Below are 19,578 nucleotides of genomic sequence, written 5' to 3'. Positions count from 1 at the left end.
GGTGCAACGGCACATCTCAAACGGGAGTGTGCGTCAGAATCACCGGGGCATCTTGTGAAATGCGGATTCTGACTTCAGTAGGTCTGGGGGGTCTGAGAGTCTGCATTTCTAACAGGCTCCCAGGTGATGATACTCACATCAGGGCAGGTCCCACTGAGTAGCACCCAGGTTTCGGGCACGGTGGAGAGGGAGGGTTGCCTAGATGGTCTCCTGTCTTTGTGGTGAAGACCCACAGTGCTGGCCAGAGGAGGCAGACGAAGGAGGAGAGGTGAAGTGGTTTGCAGTAAGCAGTAAGTCACTACAACCACTCCCCCTGCCCTGGCCCTCGTTGTGCCCAGCCTGGTTCAGCGGGTCAGCTGTGAGGACTCCGGAACGCTGCCCCAGAGAACATTCTAGCTCGGGTTCATTCGGGACCAATTGTGAGGCCACCCATTTTTCTCTCGGTTCCTCAGCCAACTTCTCCCAGTTTGCGTTTGAGTCCGTGGTGGCCATAGCCAACAGTCTGCACAACAGCAAGGACCTGGCCAAGGACCAGCACGGGAGGAACTGCCTGTTGGCCTCCTACGTGCATTACGTCTTCCGCCTGCCAGAGCCGCCGAGGGACCCACCCAAGTCAGGTAGCGTGGCCCCCAGCTGCGGGCGCCTGGCGGGCAGGCCCCTGCCCCCACCCCGCTGCCCCGTCATTCAAAATGTAATAAAAAGCCCAAAGTTAAATTTTATATTTGGATTTTATTTTTTTCGGTTAAAGTTGATTTTATTAATTTTTAATTTATTTTTGTATCAATGATACAAAACTTACGTGAATGCTGAAATTAAAAATTTATTTCTCGGTTCCTTTTTTTTTTTCCAACTTGCTTCCTGCCTCCCTCCTTTTTTTTTTTTTTAAGGTTGATTGATTTATTTTAGAGAGACAGAGCTCTTGAGCATGGGGAGGGGCAGACAGAAAGGGAAAGAATCTCAAGCAGACTCCCTGCTAAGCATGGAGCCCAACACCCAGAGCTCCATCCCAGGATCCTGTGATCATGACCTGAGCCGAAATCAAGAGTTGGACACTTAACTGAACCACCCATGCACCCCCTCCCTCCCTCTTTTTATACCCGAAGCACTTATTTTTTTCTGCCTCTGTGATAACCCCTCACTGGTCTTTACCCAGTGGGTAATTTGTTTTCAGGTGAGGATCTTTTATTTTCAAAAATGGAGAAGTGACAACAGGTGTCTAGGATGCTAGGCTAATAATGACAAAGAAAAACAATAAATACCCGATAGTAGTGGTGAGCACCGGTTCCTAAAGTTTTCATTGTGAAAAGATAAATCCCTTTCCTCATTTCCCCCAAACTAAACTTTTGAAGTAATAATAATGCATTTCTCCACTCTTCCCAATTATGTTCAGGGTCATAATCAACCGGTACTTCTGGTCAGCAGGATGTAAAAAGTAGCATCAACAAGTTTACAAAATTCCAGGTCCTAATGAAGAAACTTGCCATTTTTATTAGACCATGCAGCCTCATTACAAGTAAACCTGTAATTTTTTTTAAAAAGATTTTATTTATTTGAGAGAGTGAGAGAGAGTAAGAGAGAGTGAGCAGGAGTGGGGGCTGCAGAGGGAGAGGAAGGAGCAGACTCCCCACTGAGCAGGGTTCCGAGGTTCTGAGCTCGAACCCAAGACCCTGGGATCATGACCTGAGCCAAAGGCAGATGCTTAATGGACTGAGCCACCCAGGTGCCCCAGTAAACCTATAATTTCGATTGAGTTTTTAAAGATACTGGTAATATCTCATAGACTTGCATACTCACTTTGGAAGACATAGATGTAGTTAAAAATGAACAACGATATGTAATATATACTTATCCTCATGGGGTGCAGATGCTTCCTTGGATTCTCCTATCTCAGAAGATCTTGCATGACTTATAAAGTTGTCTTATTTTAAATATTAATAAATTTAAAAGTTCCCATTTCCAGCTTGTCTGGAGCAAGCAAAAGCTCTTGTGACCCCGGGGGCTGTTTCCCCGTCGCAATAATAGGCTGAAGCTCAGTAGCAGCCTCTGTCTTTGGATGAGGCACATGTTTCCAGTTTACCACAGTCCTCACCACTCCCTGCTGCCTCACGCCCTACTTACCCCCAAAGCAATGCCCCTCTGACCTCCCCTAGGCATTTGATAGTAAGACCCTAATTCCAAGATCTAATCAAGGGGGTTTTCATTCCACTCTCCACCCTGTCCCTCTCCAGTTCCCTTCCAAGCACAGTAAGTGACTCGGATCCCCTTTCTGTTGGCATGTCCGTACCTGGTGGAGTGCAGGTGGTGCCGCTGCCGCCCTCCCTGACCCGCGCTACCACACATACGGACGCACGTCTGCTGCTGCCGTGAGTTCAAAGCTGCTGCAGGCCCGGGTGATGAGCAGCAGTAATCCAGACCTCGCGGGGACTCACTCTGCGGCAGACGACGAAGTGAAGAGCATCATGTTGTCAAAGGTAAGGAGGATGCCTTCGCGGGGAAAGGGACGTGAGCTTTTTTAGTTTTAACGAAAACTTGGAGAAACAACACAAAATGGACCACTTCCAGTACCACAGCTCTGCTGGTCACATGTTGTCATGCTTCAGCTTTTGAAATGATCGAGACCATTCTGGAAAGAAGCAGAGGCAAGACTGGCATTGAAGATCTGCTCAGTTAAAGTTAGTGACGCTGGTGGGACGTTTTTAGAGCTGATTGAGCCACGTGGAGTCTATTTTCAAGGGAAACAATGTAGCTTTAACTTTTTTTTTTTTGATGACTAGAACATCAAACATTTTTATTTATTTTTTAAATATCTGTCCTTTACATTCATTAACATCCACAGATTAATTATCCCATATAATAATTCCCAAGAGCAAAGCCAGGTTTTATAAACAGAAACAGATCCTGAGATGGTTGATGACTTGGGATATACTGTTTTCCTTCCATGAATTCTTTGCTTTCTCTTGATTTCTTTTTATTTTATAACAGTTGCAGATTTATAGAATTACTGCGACTAGAGTACAGAAAGTTTCTGTATATGTCATACCTAGTCTCTGTTAACATTTTACATTAGAATGGTACATTTGTCACAATTCATGAATTAATATTGGTCTGTGATCATTCTTTTTTTTTTTTTTTAAAGAGATTTTTTTTTTTTTTAAGGATTTTATTTATTTGACAGAGAGAGAGAGAGCACAAGTAGGCAGAACAGCAGGGAGAGGGAGAGGAAGAAGCAGGCTCTCCACCGAGCAGGGAGCCTGACGTGGGGCTCGATCCCAGGACCCTGGGATCATGACCTGAGTTGAAGGCAGCCGCTTAACTGACTGAGCCACCCAGGCGCCCCAGTCTGTGATCATTCTTAACTAAAGTTCATATTTTATTCAGATTTCTTCAGTTTTTCCCTAATGTCCTTTTTCTGTTCCAGGATCCCAGCCAGGATACCACATTATATTTTGTAGTCCTGTCTCCTTAGTTTCCTCTTGGTTCTAACAATTTCATAGAGTCCCCTCATTTTTGATGACCTTGACACTTTTGAGGAGTCAGATATTTTGTAAAGTGTGTCTCATTTGAAAATGTTTTTCGAGCCTGTGATATAACCACACACCATAAAACTTACCCTTCTAAGTGTATAATTCAGTGGCTTTTGTTTGTTTTTCTACAAAGCTACCATGAATTCTTCATATGAATTTTCTTTCCAGTTATCCATGGCCTCCATGGCTAAGTTTTTCAACTAGTATCATTTCCCCTGATTATGATAAATCAAACTCTCTAGGTTTCGACATAATTTCTCTTACAAAATCCACGCACTTGAGATAGTATGTTGTGAGAAAAAGGAATTTGGAGACCGGGGTTGGGTCTGGACTCCACCACCACCCAGCCTTGTGGTCATGGGGGAGTCCGCTCCTCCCTTGGGCCTCCTGTTCCTCATCTCTGTAGAGTTTCTGGACCCTGGATGAACTTAAGGATCATCTATGGATCCACTAGAGATTCTGACAATCTCGAGTGTGCACCATATGAAACTGTTCCTATGCCACCTTTTCTGACTTACAAAATCAATCCAGGGCTGGGCTGGAGTGGGCTCCTACCAGTTTCTGAGAGCCGATTGTTCAAATTTTCTGGCATTTTCTGAGCCAGTTGTTAGATACTACTAAAAAATGACATTATATAAATAACAAATAAGTTATACTAAATAAAAAATAATCTAAATGCAACATGGTATCTTGGATTATATCTTGAGGCTGAAAGTGGACATCAGTGGAAAACCTGGTGAAATCCGCATCTGTGGTTTAGTTGCTAGTAAGGAGCCAATGTTAATTTCTTAGTTTTGACAAAGGTACCAGAGTGATGTAAGATACTAACATCAAGAGGAACTGGGTGAAGAAGGGTGTGCAAGAACTCTGGACCACCTTTGCAACTTGTCTATAAATCCAAAATTATTCTACTTTAAAAAGATAGTATTCAAACACCAGCCCTTCCTCGATATTTTATTACACATTACTCTTTTCTGTGTTCTTGAGGTTATTTGTGTCTCTAGTAGCTGTATGGTGGAAATACTCCATAATGATTTGCTGGTGTACGTCTCTTCCCAACACCGTGTTCAGTGATGTCATGTGAACTTGCAATCTGCCATGACAAAAGCATTTAAGGTACAGAAATAGGCAAATGCTGAAATCAGCTCCTCCCCCCAAGAGCTGGTTGTTAAACATTTGCCAACACAGCACAGTCCGACCTCATGTGTAAGGTCCCTTTAAGCATTAGCATTTTCTGATTGCCCAGGGGACAATTGGCCTGCCTCTATCATTGACAGCCTTGATCGTTATGATTTCATTTAATAAAAGTGAAAATATTAAATTTCTATGTGGATTGGGTTAAGAATTTTCTAATTGTTGTGTAGCAGGGGGAGAACATTTGTCCACAGTGGTTTTTGACAATTTTTTAAATACAGCATTTAGGAGCCTGTGACAGTACCATCCTAGCCCACAGAGAGGCGCTGTTCCCACAGTTTTTTTTTTTTTTTTGGTGCTACCCCAATAAAGTCAGAATATCCAAGGGACTTCAGCACCCCCTGTTCCTAAGTAGGTTTTAACTCTGGGTTGGTCTACACACTAAACTAACAGTGATTGTCTCAGGAGCAAGTAGAATGAGATTTGATTTCACATTCTTTGCTTTGTTTTGTATTTATTTGTGACAATTGTTTTACCTTTGTAACCAGAAAAAAAAAGTAAGAAACATATGAAAAATGAATTCTGAGGTTGTGAGTTCCAGACCGCTGGCTCATCTTTTAAGTGAACCGCTGTCAGTGGACTGATGAGTCATGGTTTGTGTATTTCAGAGTGCTGATCGCACCTGCAGTCGGATGTCCTACTATTGCTCAGGCAATAATGATGTTCCCAGTTCGACCGCAGCCCCAAGGCCAGCCAGCAAAAAGGTACTGAGTGGGGCAGTGTGAGGATAATTTGCTTGTGTCTTCTTGCTGTGATTGATAACAGACACCATCAAAGTGCTCTCCTGCCTCGCTCCCCGCTCCACACACACACACACACACACACAATTTTGTAGTTCTGTTCCATGTCATTCATTTTTTGACCAATTGATTCCTATTCAAGGGTTCTCCAGCTTACCATACATCCGAAGTCCCTGGAGGGCTTGTTAAAACTGATGGCTGGACCCTACCCCCAGAGTTTCTGATTCAGTAGCTCTGAAGTGGGGCCCGAGAATTTGCATTTCTGACAAGTTCCCAGGGGATGCTCATCCAGGGATGATGGTTTGAGAACACCTGCCTTAGTTTCTTTTTCAGTAGAAGGTGAGCTGGGGACAGTTCATCCTCAACAAAAGTGCATGACAATAATTAGGTATCATTTATTTCAATACTCTTTTTTTTTTTTTAAAGATTTTATTTATTTATCTGAGAGAGAATGGGAGACAGAAAGCATGAGAGGGGGAGGGTCAGAGGGAGAAGCAGACTCCCCGCCGAGCAGGGAGCGCGATGCGGGACTCGATCCCGGGACTCCAGGATCATGACCTGAGCTGAAGGCGGTTGCTTAACCAACTGAGCCACCCAGGCGCCCTTATTTCAATACTCTTATCAGATGACATGAAAAGCTTTCCTCAAAATTCATTCTAATCAGCTTTACTTAGGAGTTGAGAGACTTTGCGAGCTGCCCACCAGAACATCTGATAATAACAGAATTCTTCAGTCATAGTCACAGCCTGTGTGGTTTGAGGGGCGGGACTGTCTCCCTTAAGTTTTTTCTCTGCCAGACTCTCAAGTATTGCTCCATTAGAGTAGTGACTGAAGTTAAGGTCTTGAGTGTCTTTCAAGACCCTTATTAAAATGTAAATATGCTGATTGGAAGGATAACACAGGAAGCCATTTGCAACAGCTGACACAACAGGGAATGTTTATTAAACATGCCAGGAGGGAATGAGCCTCAGCTCAGCTTGCTTGGCACCAAGGGAGGGAAAGATCAAGCGTGGGGGGGCCCTGGCAGGGCCTCAGGGTGCAGACTTCTCAGTAATCCGGGCACCATATGTCTGGGGAGAGGTACAGGGAATTAATTTTAAAAGAAGTGAAAGAAGATAGGGCAAGGTGCTGAAAATAATTTTTCACTTACCCTAAAACTCAGCTTTGGGCTTTGCAGGGACTGGTTACATGTACCATTCGACCTTCTTTTTTAAAGCATGGTTTGCCTACAGCCTCGCCTCCTTCAGGCAAGCAGGCATGTTTGGCTTTGCCGTTGCCGTGTTTTGACTTTGTTCCTGGCCATCTCAGTGCCTAAAAGAGAATCATTTCATTTCAGAGGGAAGTTTAGACAGTGTGTTTCTTCAATAGATCAGCAAAAAAGGATTTAGCTGCTTGGCTCTCTTCTGTAACCTCCGGAGCAAGGTGTTCTTGTAACAATGTTGCCTGGTAAGCAACATAAATTACTTTAAGAAGCAGCTTATCCTCCTCTAATCTCTAAGACTCTGGCAGTCAAACTGACCTATTTTCCAGAGGTTACCTTTGAAGCTAGTGGAGCGAATCTTTCCTACACCGGCAAGATCCAGGTGTAGCTGACTTACATCATCTGCCCACTTAGACCACCTGCTAGATTAACATTCCGCGCCTCATGCCGCTCCCAGGTGGGTGAGCTTCGTGGACGGCTCTGAACAGCAAATGCTTTTCCGTGTACTAAGATTATAAAGGTTTGACTCACCTGGCAGAAGGAAGGTGAACTTCCTGACATGCTGAAACACCTAAGCATTTTGCATTCATCACCATTAACCGGGTGAGGCTATAAATAGTTAAAATGCCCAGAGACCTGCACATAGATTTTCCATTTGTGTCCTTTTGGTATAGCTTAGTAACTCAAATTTTAATGTACATAAGACGGTAAATTGAGTTGCATGCACGCCGTACAGGGTCAGTACCTTGAAGATGTATCAAGGACAATCTTTGCTATAATCAATTTTTGTTTTAGGGGTTGAGTTTGAAATTTAACTGCCATATATGGTAGGACCTTAGGGTGTGGTATTACGATGTTCGAATAGTTTCAGCTCTCTTACCCACAGAACAATAATCAATTAGTTCATCTGTATTTATTCTAGGTTTTATGGTCACCAGATTAATGAAATCCAGAGAAAATACCCAGACATCATTTTTGCCGTTAGTTAAGGTGGCCACACATCCCTGTTTGCCCAGGACCAAGGGCTCCCGGGGATGCTGGACTTTTCTGTTTTCAGATCGAGACAGTCTCAGGCAAACTGAGATGAATTGGTTGCCCTACCTTTAGTCTTTTTTTTTTTTTTTTAAAGATTTTATTTGTTTGACAGAGAGAGACACAGCGAAAGAGGGAATACAAGCAGGGGGAGTGGGAGAGGGAGAAGCAGGCTTCCCGCCGAGCAGGGAGCCCGATGCGGGGCTCGATCCCAGGACCCTGGGATCATGACCTGAGCCGAAGGCAGACGCTTAACGACTGAGCCACCCAGGCGCCCCTGCCCTACCTTTAGTCTTGAGCTTGTTCCCCAGCAAAGCTGTTGTCAAGAGTATTAAGTAGCCACATAAACCCGGGAATGGGAAATGTACAAAAGATGCAAAAGTCACCATCTGCTATATTTGCTCTCAAGCAGTTGGATAACTTGAAGGGAAGTATAGACATAAAGCAGAGCTGAGGAATCTTCCAGCATCTGACCCTGGCACAGAGGGCATTGAGAAGCATGAGTTCAGGCTGCTACCACTATCTAATGCAGAGGATCTGCTCATTAAGCCCAACCCATCACATTTCCCACAGTGCCATAGTGGTATTATAAAAACAAAAATCATCCTATCTGGAAGGCAGTTTAGATATCACCAAGACATCGGTTCTCTAATTGAGGTCCCTGGACCAGCAGCTTGTCACCAACACCTGGGAACGTGTATGAAATCGAATTCTCAGGCCCTGTCCTGGATCTGCCACATCCAAATCCGAAACTCTGGGGCGGACCCAGCAGTCTGTGTGTCTTCATGATCCCCCAGGGGATTCTGATGCACGTTCCGTTTTGACCACCACTGCTATCAGCCAGCAGATTTTACGGATGAGAAAATGAAGAGTAGAGAGAGGAATGGCTTGTCTGTGGTCACACAGAGGGTTTGCAGCAGGGTCTGAGGTGAAAATAACGGTCCCAGTTCTGACCCACTACCCCAGAATGCAGTCACCCCCAGGCAGAGGCCATTCCTTCAGACCTAGCTGTCTTACCTGATACCGCCACCACCAACCTTCTCCGACCCACCTGAAAGGTCCTCCATCTCAGGTAACCTCGGCATTGATTTTGCCATCCACCTGTGGTCTGGGACACCTGGGATACCCGTGTCAGGAACTAACAGTTGGTTCAGAAGAGAAGGGTTGTGGGTGTAGAAAGCACCTTCCATCTCAGACTGGTGTTTGTCCTTGTCGTACAGCATTTCCATGAGGAGCTCGCCCTGCAGATGGTGGTCAGCACCGGGATGGTGAGAGAAACCGTCTTCAAGTACGCCTGGTTCTTCTTTGAGCTTCTGGTGAGATTCTGGCCTGTTTGTGTCTGTGCCCAGCAAGGCATGAGGCACATTGCAGAAAGGCAGTGAAGTTGTCCCCCTCTTAGGAACTGACGTTTTATCCCCCGAGTTGCTCCCACTGAAAACCTGGGATGGGTCCTTAAAATCCAACTCTGCCTCACTCCTCCGTCCCGCTTCCACTCATTCTTGTTGATGCTGCCTTGAAAACATACCTCCAGCCTCCGGCTTCTCCTCGTCTTCCCTGCTCCCCAATCACTTCCTCTTTCACCTGCCTGCATTTCTTTTTGTTCTGGTCCGTCCATTCTGCACAGGGCTGCCGACTCTTTTAAAACAGATCATGTCAGTCTCCTCTGGAAAACCCTTCCATGATTTCCGGTGTACCGGAAATAAAGCACAAATTTTATCATGGCCTACAAAGCCTTTGTCTGATTATGTTTCCCTCTGTCTCTCACCTGAGCTCATACCATCTTGCCCCCTCTTTCAGCCCCGTTGGTCCCATTTTGGTTCTTTGAAGGTGCTGTGGCTTTCCAGCCTCAAATCCTTTCTCAAATTCTCTCTCCCCTCCCTACCTTCCATCCCCCCATGCACACACATTTTGGGTTCTTCTCTTTGGGTTTTAGCTTAAATGTTACCACCCCTGAGAAGTCTTTCTGACCAGCTCACACTGTAATATATCTTCCTCTCTATTATTCTCCTCTTAAACACCCTGTTTACTTCGATTCCAGCAATTATCACACTTTATACTTGCTTTTCTGTATTGCTTATTTCATTTCTAGGATTTGGGTCTATCTTCCTTACGATCATGTCTGCCCCAGCACACTATTGAGTACCAGACAAGTGCCAACTGATATCTACTGGGAAGAAAAAATGAGATTTGTAAATTTGTTTACCCTACAACTTCTGTCTGATCTCTACCAGAAAAACAGAAGGCACAGCCGTGTTCCTTCGTTTTAGAATGAAGACAGTAATACTAATACCCCTTTTGTAACTGATTATTGAAGTGAAAAGATTTTACTATAAAGCTATAAAGCAACTAAGAATATCCATGTTGTCAGTGCTGATAAATGGAGATAAAATTTGATGTGATGTTAAAAAGGTATACAAGTGTAGACACGAACTATAGTTAACCCATGAACAATGTGGGGGTGAGGAGCGCCAACCCAACCCCTGCACGGCTGAAAATTCTCATGTAACTTTTGACTTCCCAGAAACATAACTACTAATAGCCTATTATTGCCCAGAAGTCTTGCTGATGACATAAACAGTCGATTAACACATATTTTATATGTTATGTGTATTATATATTGTATTCATATGCTAAAGTAAGCTAAAAGAAAAGAAAATGTTAAGAAATCATGAAAAAGAGAAAATACATTTATAAGGCTGTACTATACTTATCCAAAAAAAATCCGCATATAAGTGGACCTGTGCGGTTCAAACCCATGTTGTTCAAGAGTCAACTGTACATAAAAATGTTCATACAAACAGTCCCAGGGATTAGGATTAGGAGTGGATTAGGATTTAGTGGTAGAGTGAGCTTTATATTCACTGGGTTCTTTCCCCTGTGACATTAAGTGAATAATTTTTTTTTTAAGAGAGAAGGTAGGATTTCCCCCATGAGCTCTAGTTTATTTATTTAGCTTGAAGCCTAAGGAAAAGGGAATACTACTGAACAATAGGATACAGACAACAGGGGGTCAAAGGAAACAAAAACGAAAGTCACACTGCGGAGGAAATGGGAAGCGATGTGCAATAGGGTTAAAAAGGAGTCAGGCCCACACCGCAAAAACATCCAGAATCCCAATCTTGTAGCATTTCACCGAGTTCCAACCACTAGCTTGAGAAAGCTGTTTTCAAAGCACAGCCTCAAAGTCTTGCAACAGAATTACCAGGGGGAAGAAGGGGGTGCTTAGTAAAAATAAAGCTGATTCTTGAGGCCCTCTCTAGCACTAGTGAATGCAGTGAGGAAGAGTGGAAGCCAGCAATGTACATTATTAACCTGTCTTCCTGGGGGACTTCTAAGCTCACTGAAGATCCACCAGTCCACACCATCCCTGCCCTGTGAGGCCTCAGCGGAGCTAAGGGTCTGTATACATGGCCAGCGCCAGGATTTTCCATTCTAAAAGCCAGCCTCATCCAGGTGGATGCCTGCAGCCTACGAGTCTTGGAGCAATAACGTTGGCAGTGAGACATGAGCTCTGTGCTCTGGCAGCGAATGGACTGGCCTTCAAACTCTCTGTTGAGGTGTGAGAAGTATCAATACCAACACTCCATGCCCTGTACATCCTTCTACTTACTTAACCCACTCACTGTCAAGTTTCTCCGTAAAGAGGATTCACTTCGGTCATAATCCGTCTGTAGACAATTCATACGAATAACCTTCATAATGCAATTGCATATGGCAGTTGAGTCCATTTGTCATATTGCAAATGAAAAGTCAAGAAGCAGAAAGTAAAATTGATATTGTAGAATCTCAATGAACAAAGTCCCAGAGGAAAGCAGTATCCCAATCCAATGTTTTCACACACGTGCACACATATGTACACACACACTTCACCTGATCATTCTTAGATATTATTGAGTAGTTATATAAGTACAATTGTTTGACCAGAGAACCAGACTTCTAGAATGACGGTTCTCAAGCTCAGCTATGTGAGAGTTCCAGTAGCAGCTGTCAGGGCTCTTTCCTACGTCCTTGGAACCTCAGTAGAGAGCTATGTGATAAGTACCTGAGGAGTTCTCCACACTGCACACGTAGGAAACCAAGGCTAAGGAGGGTTTGCCCAGCCCTCTCAGTCACCAAGGACAAGATGCTCAAGGCTGTAGTCCAGCTTCTGTTCTTCTGCCATTTGGCCTCTCCTTGGAAGCTCAAAGTTGCAAAACATTTCCTTAGCCTAAGCTATTAACAACACGCAAAACCTTTATGTTCGGAAGTCAACTTTAATGCAGCAATGTGACGCTTTTGCCATTCCCAGCCAGAATGAACTCAGCCTTTCGAGGCCTGAGTGGCTCCACCTGGCATCCTGGAGCTTTGTCTTGAAGGCAAGTTTGCATTCTCTGCGGGTGTCCCAGTGACTCTGCCCTTCATATAATCCCAGTAACCACTGGCATCCCTGAGGAAGGAAAAATAATCACATCCAAAATGTATCATGCGTCGTACTGTGTATGTGCTGGGCACCGTTTTAAGCTTTATCTCATTTAATCCTCAAGCAGCCTTGAGGCCAGAGTTTTCTTTTTTTTTTTTTTTTTTTTTTTTTTTTTTTTTTATTCATGAGAGACAGAGCGAGAGAGAAAGGCAGAGGGAGAAGCAGACTCCCAAGGAGCAGGGAGCCCGATGCGGGACTCGATCCCAGGACCCTGGGATCATGACCTGAGCCGAAGGCAGACGCCTAACCATCTGAGCCACCCAGGCGCCCTGAGGCCAGAGTTTTCTATCATTCCTGTACATGGATGGGGTTGGAGGAAATGTGGTGGCTCTAAGGAGGAATCTCCAGGTCTGCCAAAGGCTTTGTCTTCTTTAGTACCCTTAACCACAGGGAGCTAAGAACCATGGAAAAGGTGAAAATTACTTTTGATCTTGCACATTTATCTACTAGGACTCTGGGAGAGGAAGCAAAAGCTAAAGCTGGTAGCTCTCCTTCCCTCTAGGAGTCCTTGATGGTAAACAGATGAGGTAGCTGGAAAGAAAACTCCTGCTGATCTGAGCGTATGGAAGGGATTGACCAACGGGCAGATCTCCCAAGACACTGGTGCCCCAGGGCTCTGCATGTGGTAACCTAAGTGTGTCAGGGTCCTGGCAGGACACCGTTGGCATCACTCAGAAGGCTTGACGGAAAAGCATTCATCAAAGGGACAGTGCCAGGGTGAACACAGGGGGTTGGTGGGGCACCCGGGGAGGAGCCTTTATCTACCCATTCCAGGTCTGGAGGAGCGAAGGTGGGGAACAGTGTAATTGGGATCTAGAGAAAGCTGAGGCAGAGCAGAGGATCCCCATGACAGGAGCTGGAGTCCTACAGAAATGTCCCCACTGCCAGAAGCTTGCTGTGGCCCAGATGAGGGCAGCGGAGTGGACATATACCTCTGTGTCCTCTCCCCCACTGATCCCCTGCTGGTACCTCCCCTTGGCCAACTCCAGGCAGAAGCCCAAGGAGGCCTAAGAGACGGAGTCCGTAGAGATCAGCTTCCCAAGGTTCAGAGATTGACACAAAACACCAAGAAATGGATCTCGGCGCTGGGATGGGTGCAGATGGAAAGTACTGGGGCCAGCCAGAACTTTGCACAGGAAACCGATCCCAGACCCAGACAGCGTGCGCAGTCCTCTGTGCATTGTTTGTGCGTTTGCCTTACTGATGCTCAGGAAGCTGTTTAAAAACCAAAACAGTTTTTTTCCCCCATGAAGCCTAAAGAGAAAGAGAGGACAGCCTCCTTGGACTTAGCCAACAACCTGCGCCATTTGACACCCTTCAATTGTGTTAATGCCCAAGCGCTAATAAACAACTACTTTGGCTTCAGAGCTGTTGAACACAGGCTTTGGGCCAATTTCACACTTGCTAATGAATAAATCCCTGTGCTTCTAGAAACTGCTGAGCCAGACTTTGGGGACCCACAGGTAAATAGGTTCTAGTTTACTCAGAACGTGAAGTTTTGCACCAACAGGCTCTTTAGAGGTACCCCTGCTGTGATGGGTCATGAGGGCCAATGGGGGGAAAGAATTTTCCTGCCTCACCCCACCTACAAATAATACAGACCAAGCATCCACTAGTATTTATTTCTACTGGATGTTCTTCTCTGAAGAGCCAAAGGACACAGTAGCTGGCAAGTGACTTACAGTCTGGAAGGAGGCCGTTGATTGGAAGTACGGTATTGTGAGAATTATTTATTTGGTTGTAGGATGGCCAAGCTCCGCAGGCAGAAGCCGGATATAACAGTGAGTTCTAAAAGTCTGGTGCTAGGGTGAGTTTGCCGGAAGAAAAGTCAGGATGGGGGCAGCTCAAAACAAAGAGGCCTTGTCTTCCCTAGGTCCTTTGTTAGGAACATGGTGAGAGAGACACTTCTGTCAGACAAAAATGGAGCCCAGTCCCCATCTCTCATCCTGATCCTCCCTCCCACCAAGTATGTGAGACTCTGTGAGGTACAGACTCATCTGTGTGTCCGGAACCAGGCAGGACTCTCCAGTGAAGAGAATCCATGGTCCTTACACTGGGCTTAGGATCCTATGTTCTTAGGTCTTCTCTGAGCTGGCCATGGTAATATCTGAAAACAGAAAACACATAAAGCCTGTCTGTTACTCTCTTCTTATTTTACCTTCTCTTTGTGTTTTATCTCTGTTTGTCTCAATGCTAATGAAAATTACTGGCCCTGCGTTCTTAGAACCAGGAATCTGCTGGTAGTGCATGAAAGTTCTCCCGTATGGTGACTTCAGTTCCCATGATAGGAGCAGAGAGCATTTTTCCCATATAACTGACTTTGTCTCCTCTTCTTCCAGCCCTGACCTAGGGAGTCATCTTCAGGCAAAAGTGGGCAATTAACTCCTAGGGCCATTTCTCTTTGCAATGACTCTCTGATTAGGCTGGGCACATTCACGAAAATGACCTCAGAGGGTAGGCATCCAAGGTAAGAACTCCCAGTCTTGCCCATCAGAGTGTTCCTGATAGCTCTAAGGAACTTCTAACAAGGAGGAGACACGACCCCAGATGGTGTTAAAAGGCCTTATATTACCCACGAATCTCCTGGCCTCAAGAGGAAGTCCAAAAAACAAAATGTGATCTTGATTTTAAATGGTGGTAGGCATTGAGCTGGTGTCGTATATGGTATATTTTTAATACATAGCTTTTAAATATGTAAATATATATATATTTTTTAAATGTTTTATTTATTTATTCATGAGAGTCAGAGAGAGAGAGAGAGAGAGGCAGAGGCAGAGGGAGAAGCAGGCTCCCCTCTGAGCAGGGAGCCCGATGCGGGGCTCGATCCCAGGACCCTGGGATCATGACCTGAGCCCAAGGCAAATGCTTAACCATTTGAGCCACCCAGGAGCCCTATAAATATATTTTTTAAGTAGATATATAAAGCAAGATAGTCTTAACTGACTTCAAAACATAACTTCTCCTAGAGGCAATGTTCCAAATAGTGGTTAAGTTGCCAGCTAGCATAATATAGAATTGTTTCTGGAAAACTGTGCTCCCTGTTTCAACTTGAAACTCAAGAGGAGCATTTGTCCCCTCTTCTCCTTATTGTTTTGGGGACAGAAGTGACTTCAGTTCACATCAAAAACGGTATCCTGAACAGTTCCTTCTGTGGCACGTGTTGGCCCCGTCATCAAGCAGTACCTGAATGGTGACAGGAGTCCTGTCCACATCTGCCTTGCCGTGGGCGGTTGAGGAAAGGGCAGTCTTCTAACACTAAAGCTAGAGAACGAAGCTCCCCGGCTTTGTGAGCAGCAAGAAGGAAGCCCCCTGACTTGGGGTCAAGAAGAGGACGTCCTTCCCACCTCCTGCCACCATGGTAACCCTCTGTGTGGCAAGAGCATTTTTTGTCCAGTCTTCTTGGGCAACCACCAGTGCAGATAAAGTGTTAGGAAGTCCACTGTTAATGAGCTTTTCTTCACGTCTTTCCCCCTTCTCCCCAGTGTACAAGCAGCTCACCAATTTCTGTGCTGACATTTCCCCCACCCCCTCTGTAGGTGAAAAGCATGGCGCAGTATGTACATAACATGGACAAACGGGACAGTTTTCGGAGGACTCGTTTTTCCGACCGTTTCAAAGATGACATAACTACTATTGTTAATGTGGTCACCTCGGAGACTGCAGCCCTTTTAGTGAAACCTCAGAAGGTAAATATGTCGTTATTCTTTATTTTCTAAATCTCTGACCTTGCGCGTCTGTTATTTCCCTAAGCAGAGAAAAAGAAGCATCCTCTTAAGCCAGTAATTTAAATGTAACTAAATAAACATGATACCTAAGTGCAGTTATTACACTGGATGGGACTCTAGGGTGGGGCTGGGGGATTGTCAATATAGATACAGGAGGGACTATTCTCGTTCTTAGAAAATACATCTTGACGTATTACGTACGGAGTAATGGGCATGATTTTTGCAACTTACTCTCAGAGTCAATGCCTCTGAAAAAAAATCGTTATACACAGAGCATGATAAAGCTAATGTAGCCAAATGTGAAGTATTGATAAATCTGGTGAAAGGGCATGTAGGAGTTCTTTGTACTATTCTTGCACCTTTTCTGTATTTGAAATTATGTCAAAATAGAAGGTTGCAAAATGAAAAAAATGAACTGGAACAATTTTAGAAGGCAACCATAAAATGTGAGGCAGGAGTGGTCATTATTAATACCTTTACCATTATTAAGAATGTGTAGAGTACCCAGTGCTCGGGAGGTTTCCGTTTGGTTATTTCTCGTGGCAAACTGTCTCAATGAAGCAGTGGTCTGCATTTTGGCAGGCATGGAAAAGGACATGCAGTGAGGTTGATAGATTTTCCAAAAGCCATGTGGCTAGCAGCAAAGCCAGGACTGAAGATTCCAAGCCCAGAATATTCAGACAGTTATGTAAGCTGCCCAGGAATGGTCCCTCTGCAGGATCCTGGGGCAGGCAGACTTGCCACTCAGAGATACTGTGGAAACTTCTCTGTCAGGTCCCTCTCCATCCCAGGGGCTGTTCAGCTTGGCCTGAATTTGCAAACGGCACATCAGAACAAAAGGAAAATATTCTTAAATCATATTTTCAATAGAGGCAGAGAAAAGTGATTTATCATTCTGAGAACGAAGGACATAAATATGAAAAAGTGAATCCCCAGGTCCTCTGAAGTCCTGTAAAATCTCTCATAAATACGAGCACCGAGAGATGACCAAAACCAAAGCTCTTGCCTCAGTTCATGCAAGAGTTCCCTCTACCATGTGTAACTCTGACCTCTCTTAGGCTGGGAATGCTGCCTAATTGGAGGGAAGAGAATTTCTTATGTAACAACCAATTCTTGTATCCTGATGAGATTTTCTCAACAATTCCTTATAAATTAAGAATCTGTCTCACTGAAGATAGTGGATACATTTCATGTTAGTTTTGCCAAAACAATAGTTACCAGAATCAAATAAGTTATGGTAGGAGCATATGAAAAAAATATGAGATAGCCATTAAAACCAAGTTTTGAAGAAAGGCTTAAAATGTGGAAAGATGTTCATAGTATAATGTTGAATGAAAAAATTCGAGGCCCAACATCGTGTATAGGAGAACGAGCTCAATTATGTACATATACATACGCATATAGGAAAAGAAAGACTGAAGGAAATGTACCTAAATAATAACCATAAATGAAGAATTGCTTGATTCAACCCAACACTCATGACACCTGCTAAGGGCTCACTTGTATTTGCTGCAGTTTGCAGGGTCACCAGCTTTGCTCCGTTTCTCCCCCAGGGACACTGGCTGGAATAATAGGGATCTGTCTGTCTGGGCTTTCCCACCAGGGACCTGGTTGTTCCTGATCAGGGTTTACCGCAAAATGATTCGGGTGTTGGTTTGTTTTTAAGGAAAATGAACAGGCAGAAAAGATGAACATCAGCCTGGCTTTCTTCTTGTATGACCTTCTCTCACTCATGGATCGTGGCTTCGTATTTAACCTCATCAAACATTACTGTAACCAGGTGAGCATCCCACGGACATAGCTGTGTCGTTCCTGGTTCCTTCTCTTCCAGTGTCATGTTCATTGCCAAGGTATGCTGTCATGCTCATTGCCAAGTTAGCTTAACTCCTGTACATTTTGGGTTTTGTGATCATTTGTTTTATGTCATTTGTCTTCTGCTGTGGACCTCACTAGACACCCTGGTTCGCATGGATTCCTGGAACATTTGCCAACCCAGCGCAGAAAAACAGACAAAAGTCCCTGCCCCCATAGAACTCACCATTCAGGGACTCAGATCCAGAGATCGTTAGGATTGGAAGATAATTCAAGCTTCGCCCTTTTGGTGTTCGGGTTAGGCACGAAGAATGGAAGGAACTTGCCCAAAGTTACATGGCAGAACACATCCAGAGCCACAGTCTCCAGAGTCTTTCCTGGGGTACACCTCCAGTAGCACATCATCGCCCTCCCTGGAAAACCTCTCCCTACGACTCCTCTGTTTTTCCTTCCTCTGCTGAAGAAGTTTCTGGACTAAAGTATGCTGATTGGTGGCAGCATCGCTATATGTTTACAGGGTTGTCTGATTGTCTTCACTGGAACAGTTAAGAGAAATCACGTGACGGTCACATTCGGTCTCAGACCAGGTCTAGAATTCAACACATGAGGTCTCTTTTCACATACTAGGGCAATTAATTAAAATGTGCTTGTGGAACTCGGACTTTAAAGAACCCTGATAAAATCGGCCAAAGAGACCGCCTCACCGAGTGCAAAGCAAATATTTAGAATCCAAGAGCGTCTTAGCAGTTCCGCCACCTCAGATTTTTAAGTAGGATTCTTCTTTTGTTCGCCATCCCCCTTAAATGGCTCCAGCAGTAGTCATGTAAGTAGCGGTTGACTGCTATCGTTGCTGCTGCTTCCCTTCCCTATTCCTGCTCCCACTGTCACCACCTCCGACTCTCACTGCCACCCCCTAACCCCCGGCACCGTCACCGGCCCGGTCACCAGGGCTGGCTCCTCGCTGCGAACCAGGCACTGTGCTGCACGTTTTCTAGAAGTAGCATCTTTAATCCTTGCAGGGTGTCTTCTACCTTTTGCAAATGGTAAGGTTGAGGTTTAGAAGAGTCTTGTAAATTTGTCCAGGTTGGAAAGAGCCACATCTACCTAACTCTGGGGTGCAGTGGATTAATCACTTTCTTCTCTTAGGCCTGGCTCTCCATGGTTAATCTCTTCGTGACCCTAAGTAATTCATTTAACGTTTCTGGGTCTCATTTTCTCATTTGTAATAGTTTGTAATAGAAAAGGAACTCCCCCCTTTCCCCCTGCAAAAAAAGACCATGACTTTTCTAAAGGAACTCGTAATAAAGAAACAGACCTGTAAAAAGAGAAACCTAAGGAAACCTCAGAATTCCCAGAACACCAACATCTTGAGTGCCCTGACCTCCTGACCCTGCGTGGATCTTCTGTTTCGGATTCCACCAGAATGCAGGGGTGGAGGACTGTGCCTTTCCTCTTTGCCTTTCCTCTGTGCAGTCCCTCTTAGGTGTTGAGGATTATAGGTCATCAGATGAATTGCAAATAAAAGTTAATATTTTTTTCAAAACAGGTCATTGGATGAGTTGCAAATAGTAAATCCGTTTTTCAAAAGTTAAAATAGGATATATAGAAAGGAGGTACTGAACAGCACAGCAGGCCCATGGGTTAGCTGCTTTAAAAGAAAAAAATGAGGGGCGCCTGGGTGGCTCAGTTGGTTAAGCGACTGCCTTCGGCTCAGGTCATGATCCTGGAGTCCTGGGATCGAGTCCCGCATCGGGCTCCCTGCTCGGCAGGGAGTCTGCTTCTCCCTCTGACCCTATCGCCTCTCATGTGTTCTCTCTCTCTCAAATAAATAAATAAAATCTTTAAAAAAAAAAAAAGATGGAAATGCAAATATATATACAAACAAAAATTT

At 44.7% G+C, this 19,578-nt stretch overlaps 1 protein-coding gene across 1 annotated transcript in view; it reads left to right on the top strand.

The window, feature by feature from the left end:
- DOCK8 (dedicator of cytokinesis 8) overlaps positions 1–19,578 on the top strand; it is a 173,335-nt gene that overhangs the window by 94,352 nt on the left and 59,405 nt on the right. The window contains exons 20-25 of the mRNA XM_021694440.1: positions 453–617; positions 2,299–2,471; positions 5,327–5,422; positions 8,912–9,007; positions 15,687–15,836; positions 17,542–17,655. Of these exons, the coding sequence (XP_021550115.1) occupies positions 453–617; positions 2,299–2,471; positions 5,327–5,422; positions 8,912–9,007; positions 15,687–15,836; positions 17,542–17,655 (794 nt within the window). The remainder of the gene's footprint in view (positions 1–452; positions 618–2,298; positions 2,472–5,326; positions 5,423–8,911; positions 9,008–15,686; positions 15,837–17,541; positions 17,656–19,578) is intronic.

The sequence above is a fragment of the Neomonachus schauinslandi genome, chromosome 13 (genome assembly GCF_002201575.2).
Source record: "Neomonachus schauinslandi chromosome 13, ASM220157v2, whole genome shotgun sequence".
Lineage (NCBI taxonomy): Eukaryota > Metazoa > Chordata > Mammalia > Carnivora > Phocidae > Neomonachus > Neomonachus schauinslandi.
This window is presented reverse-complemented; position numbering and strand designations above follow the sequence as displayed.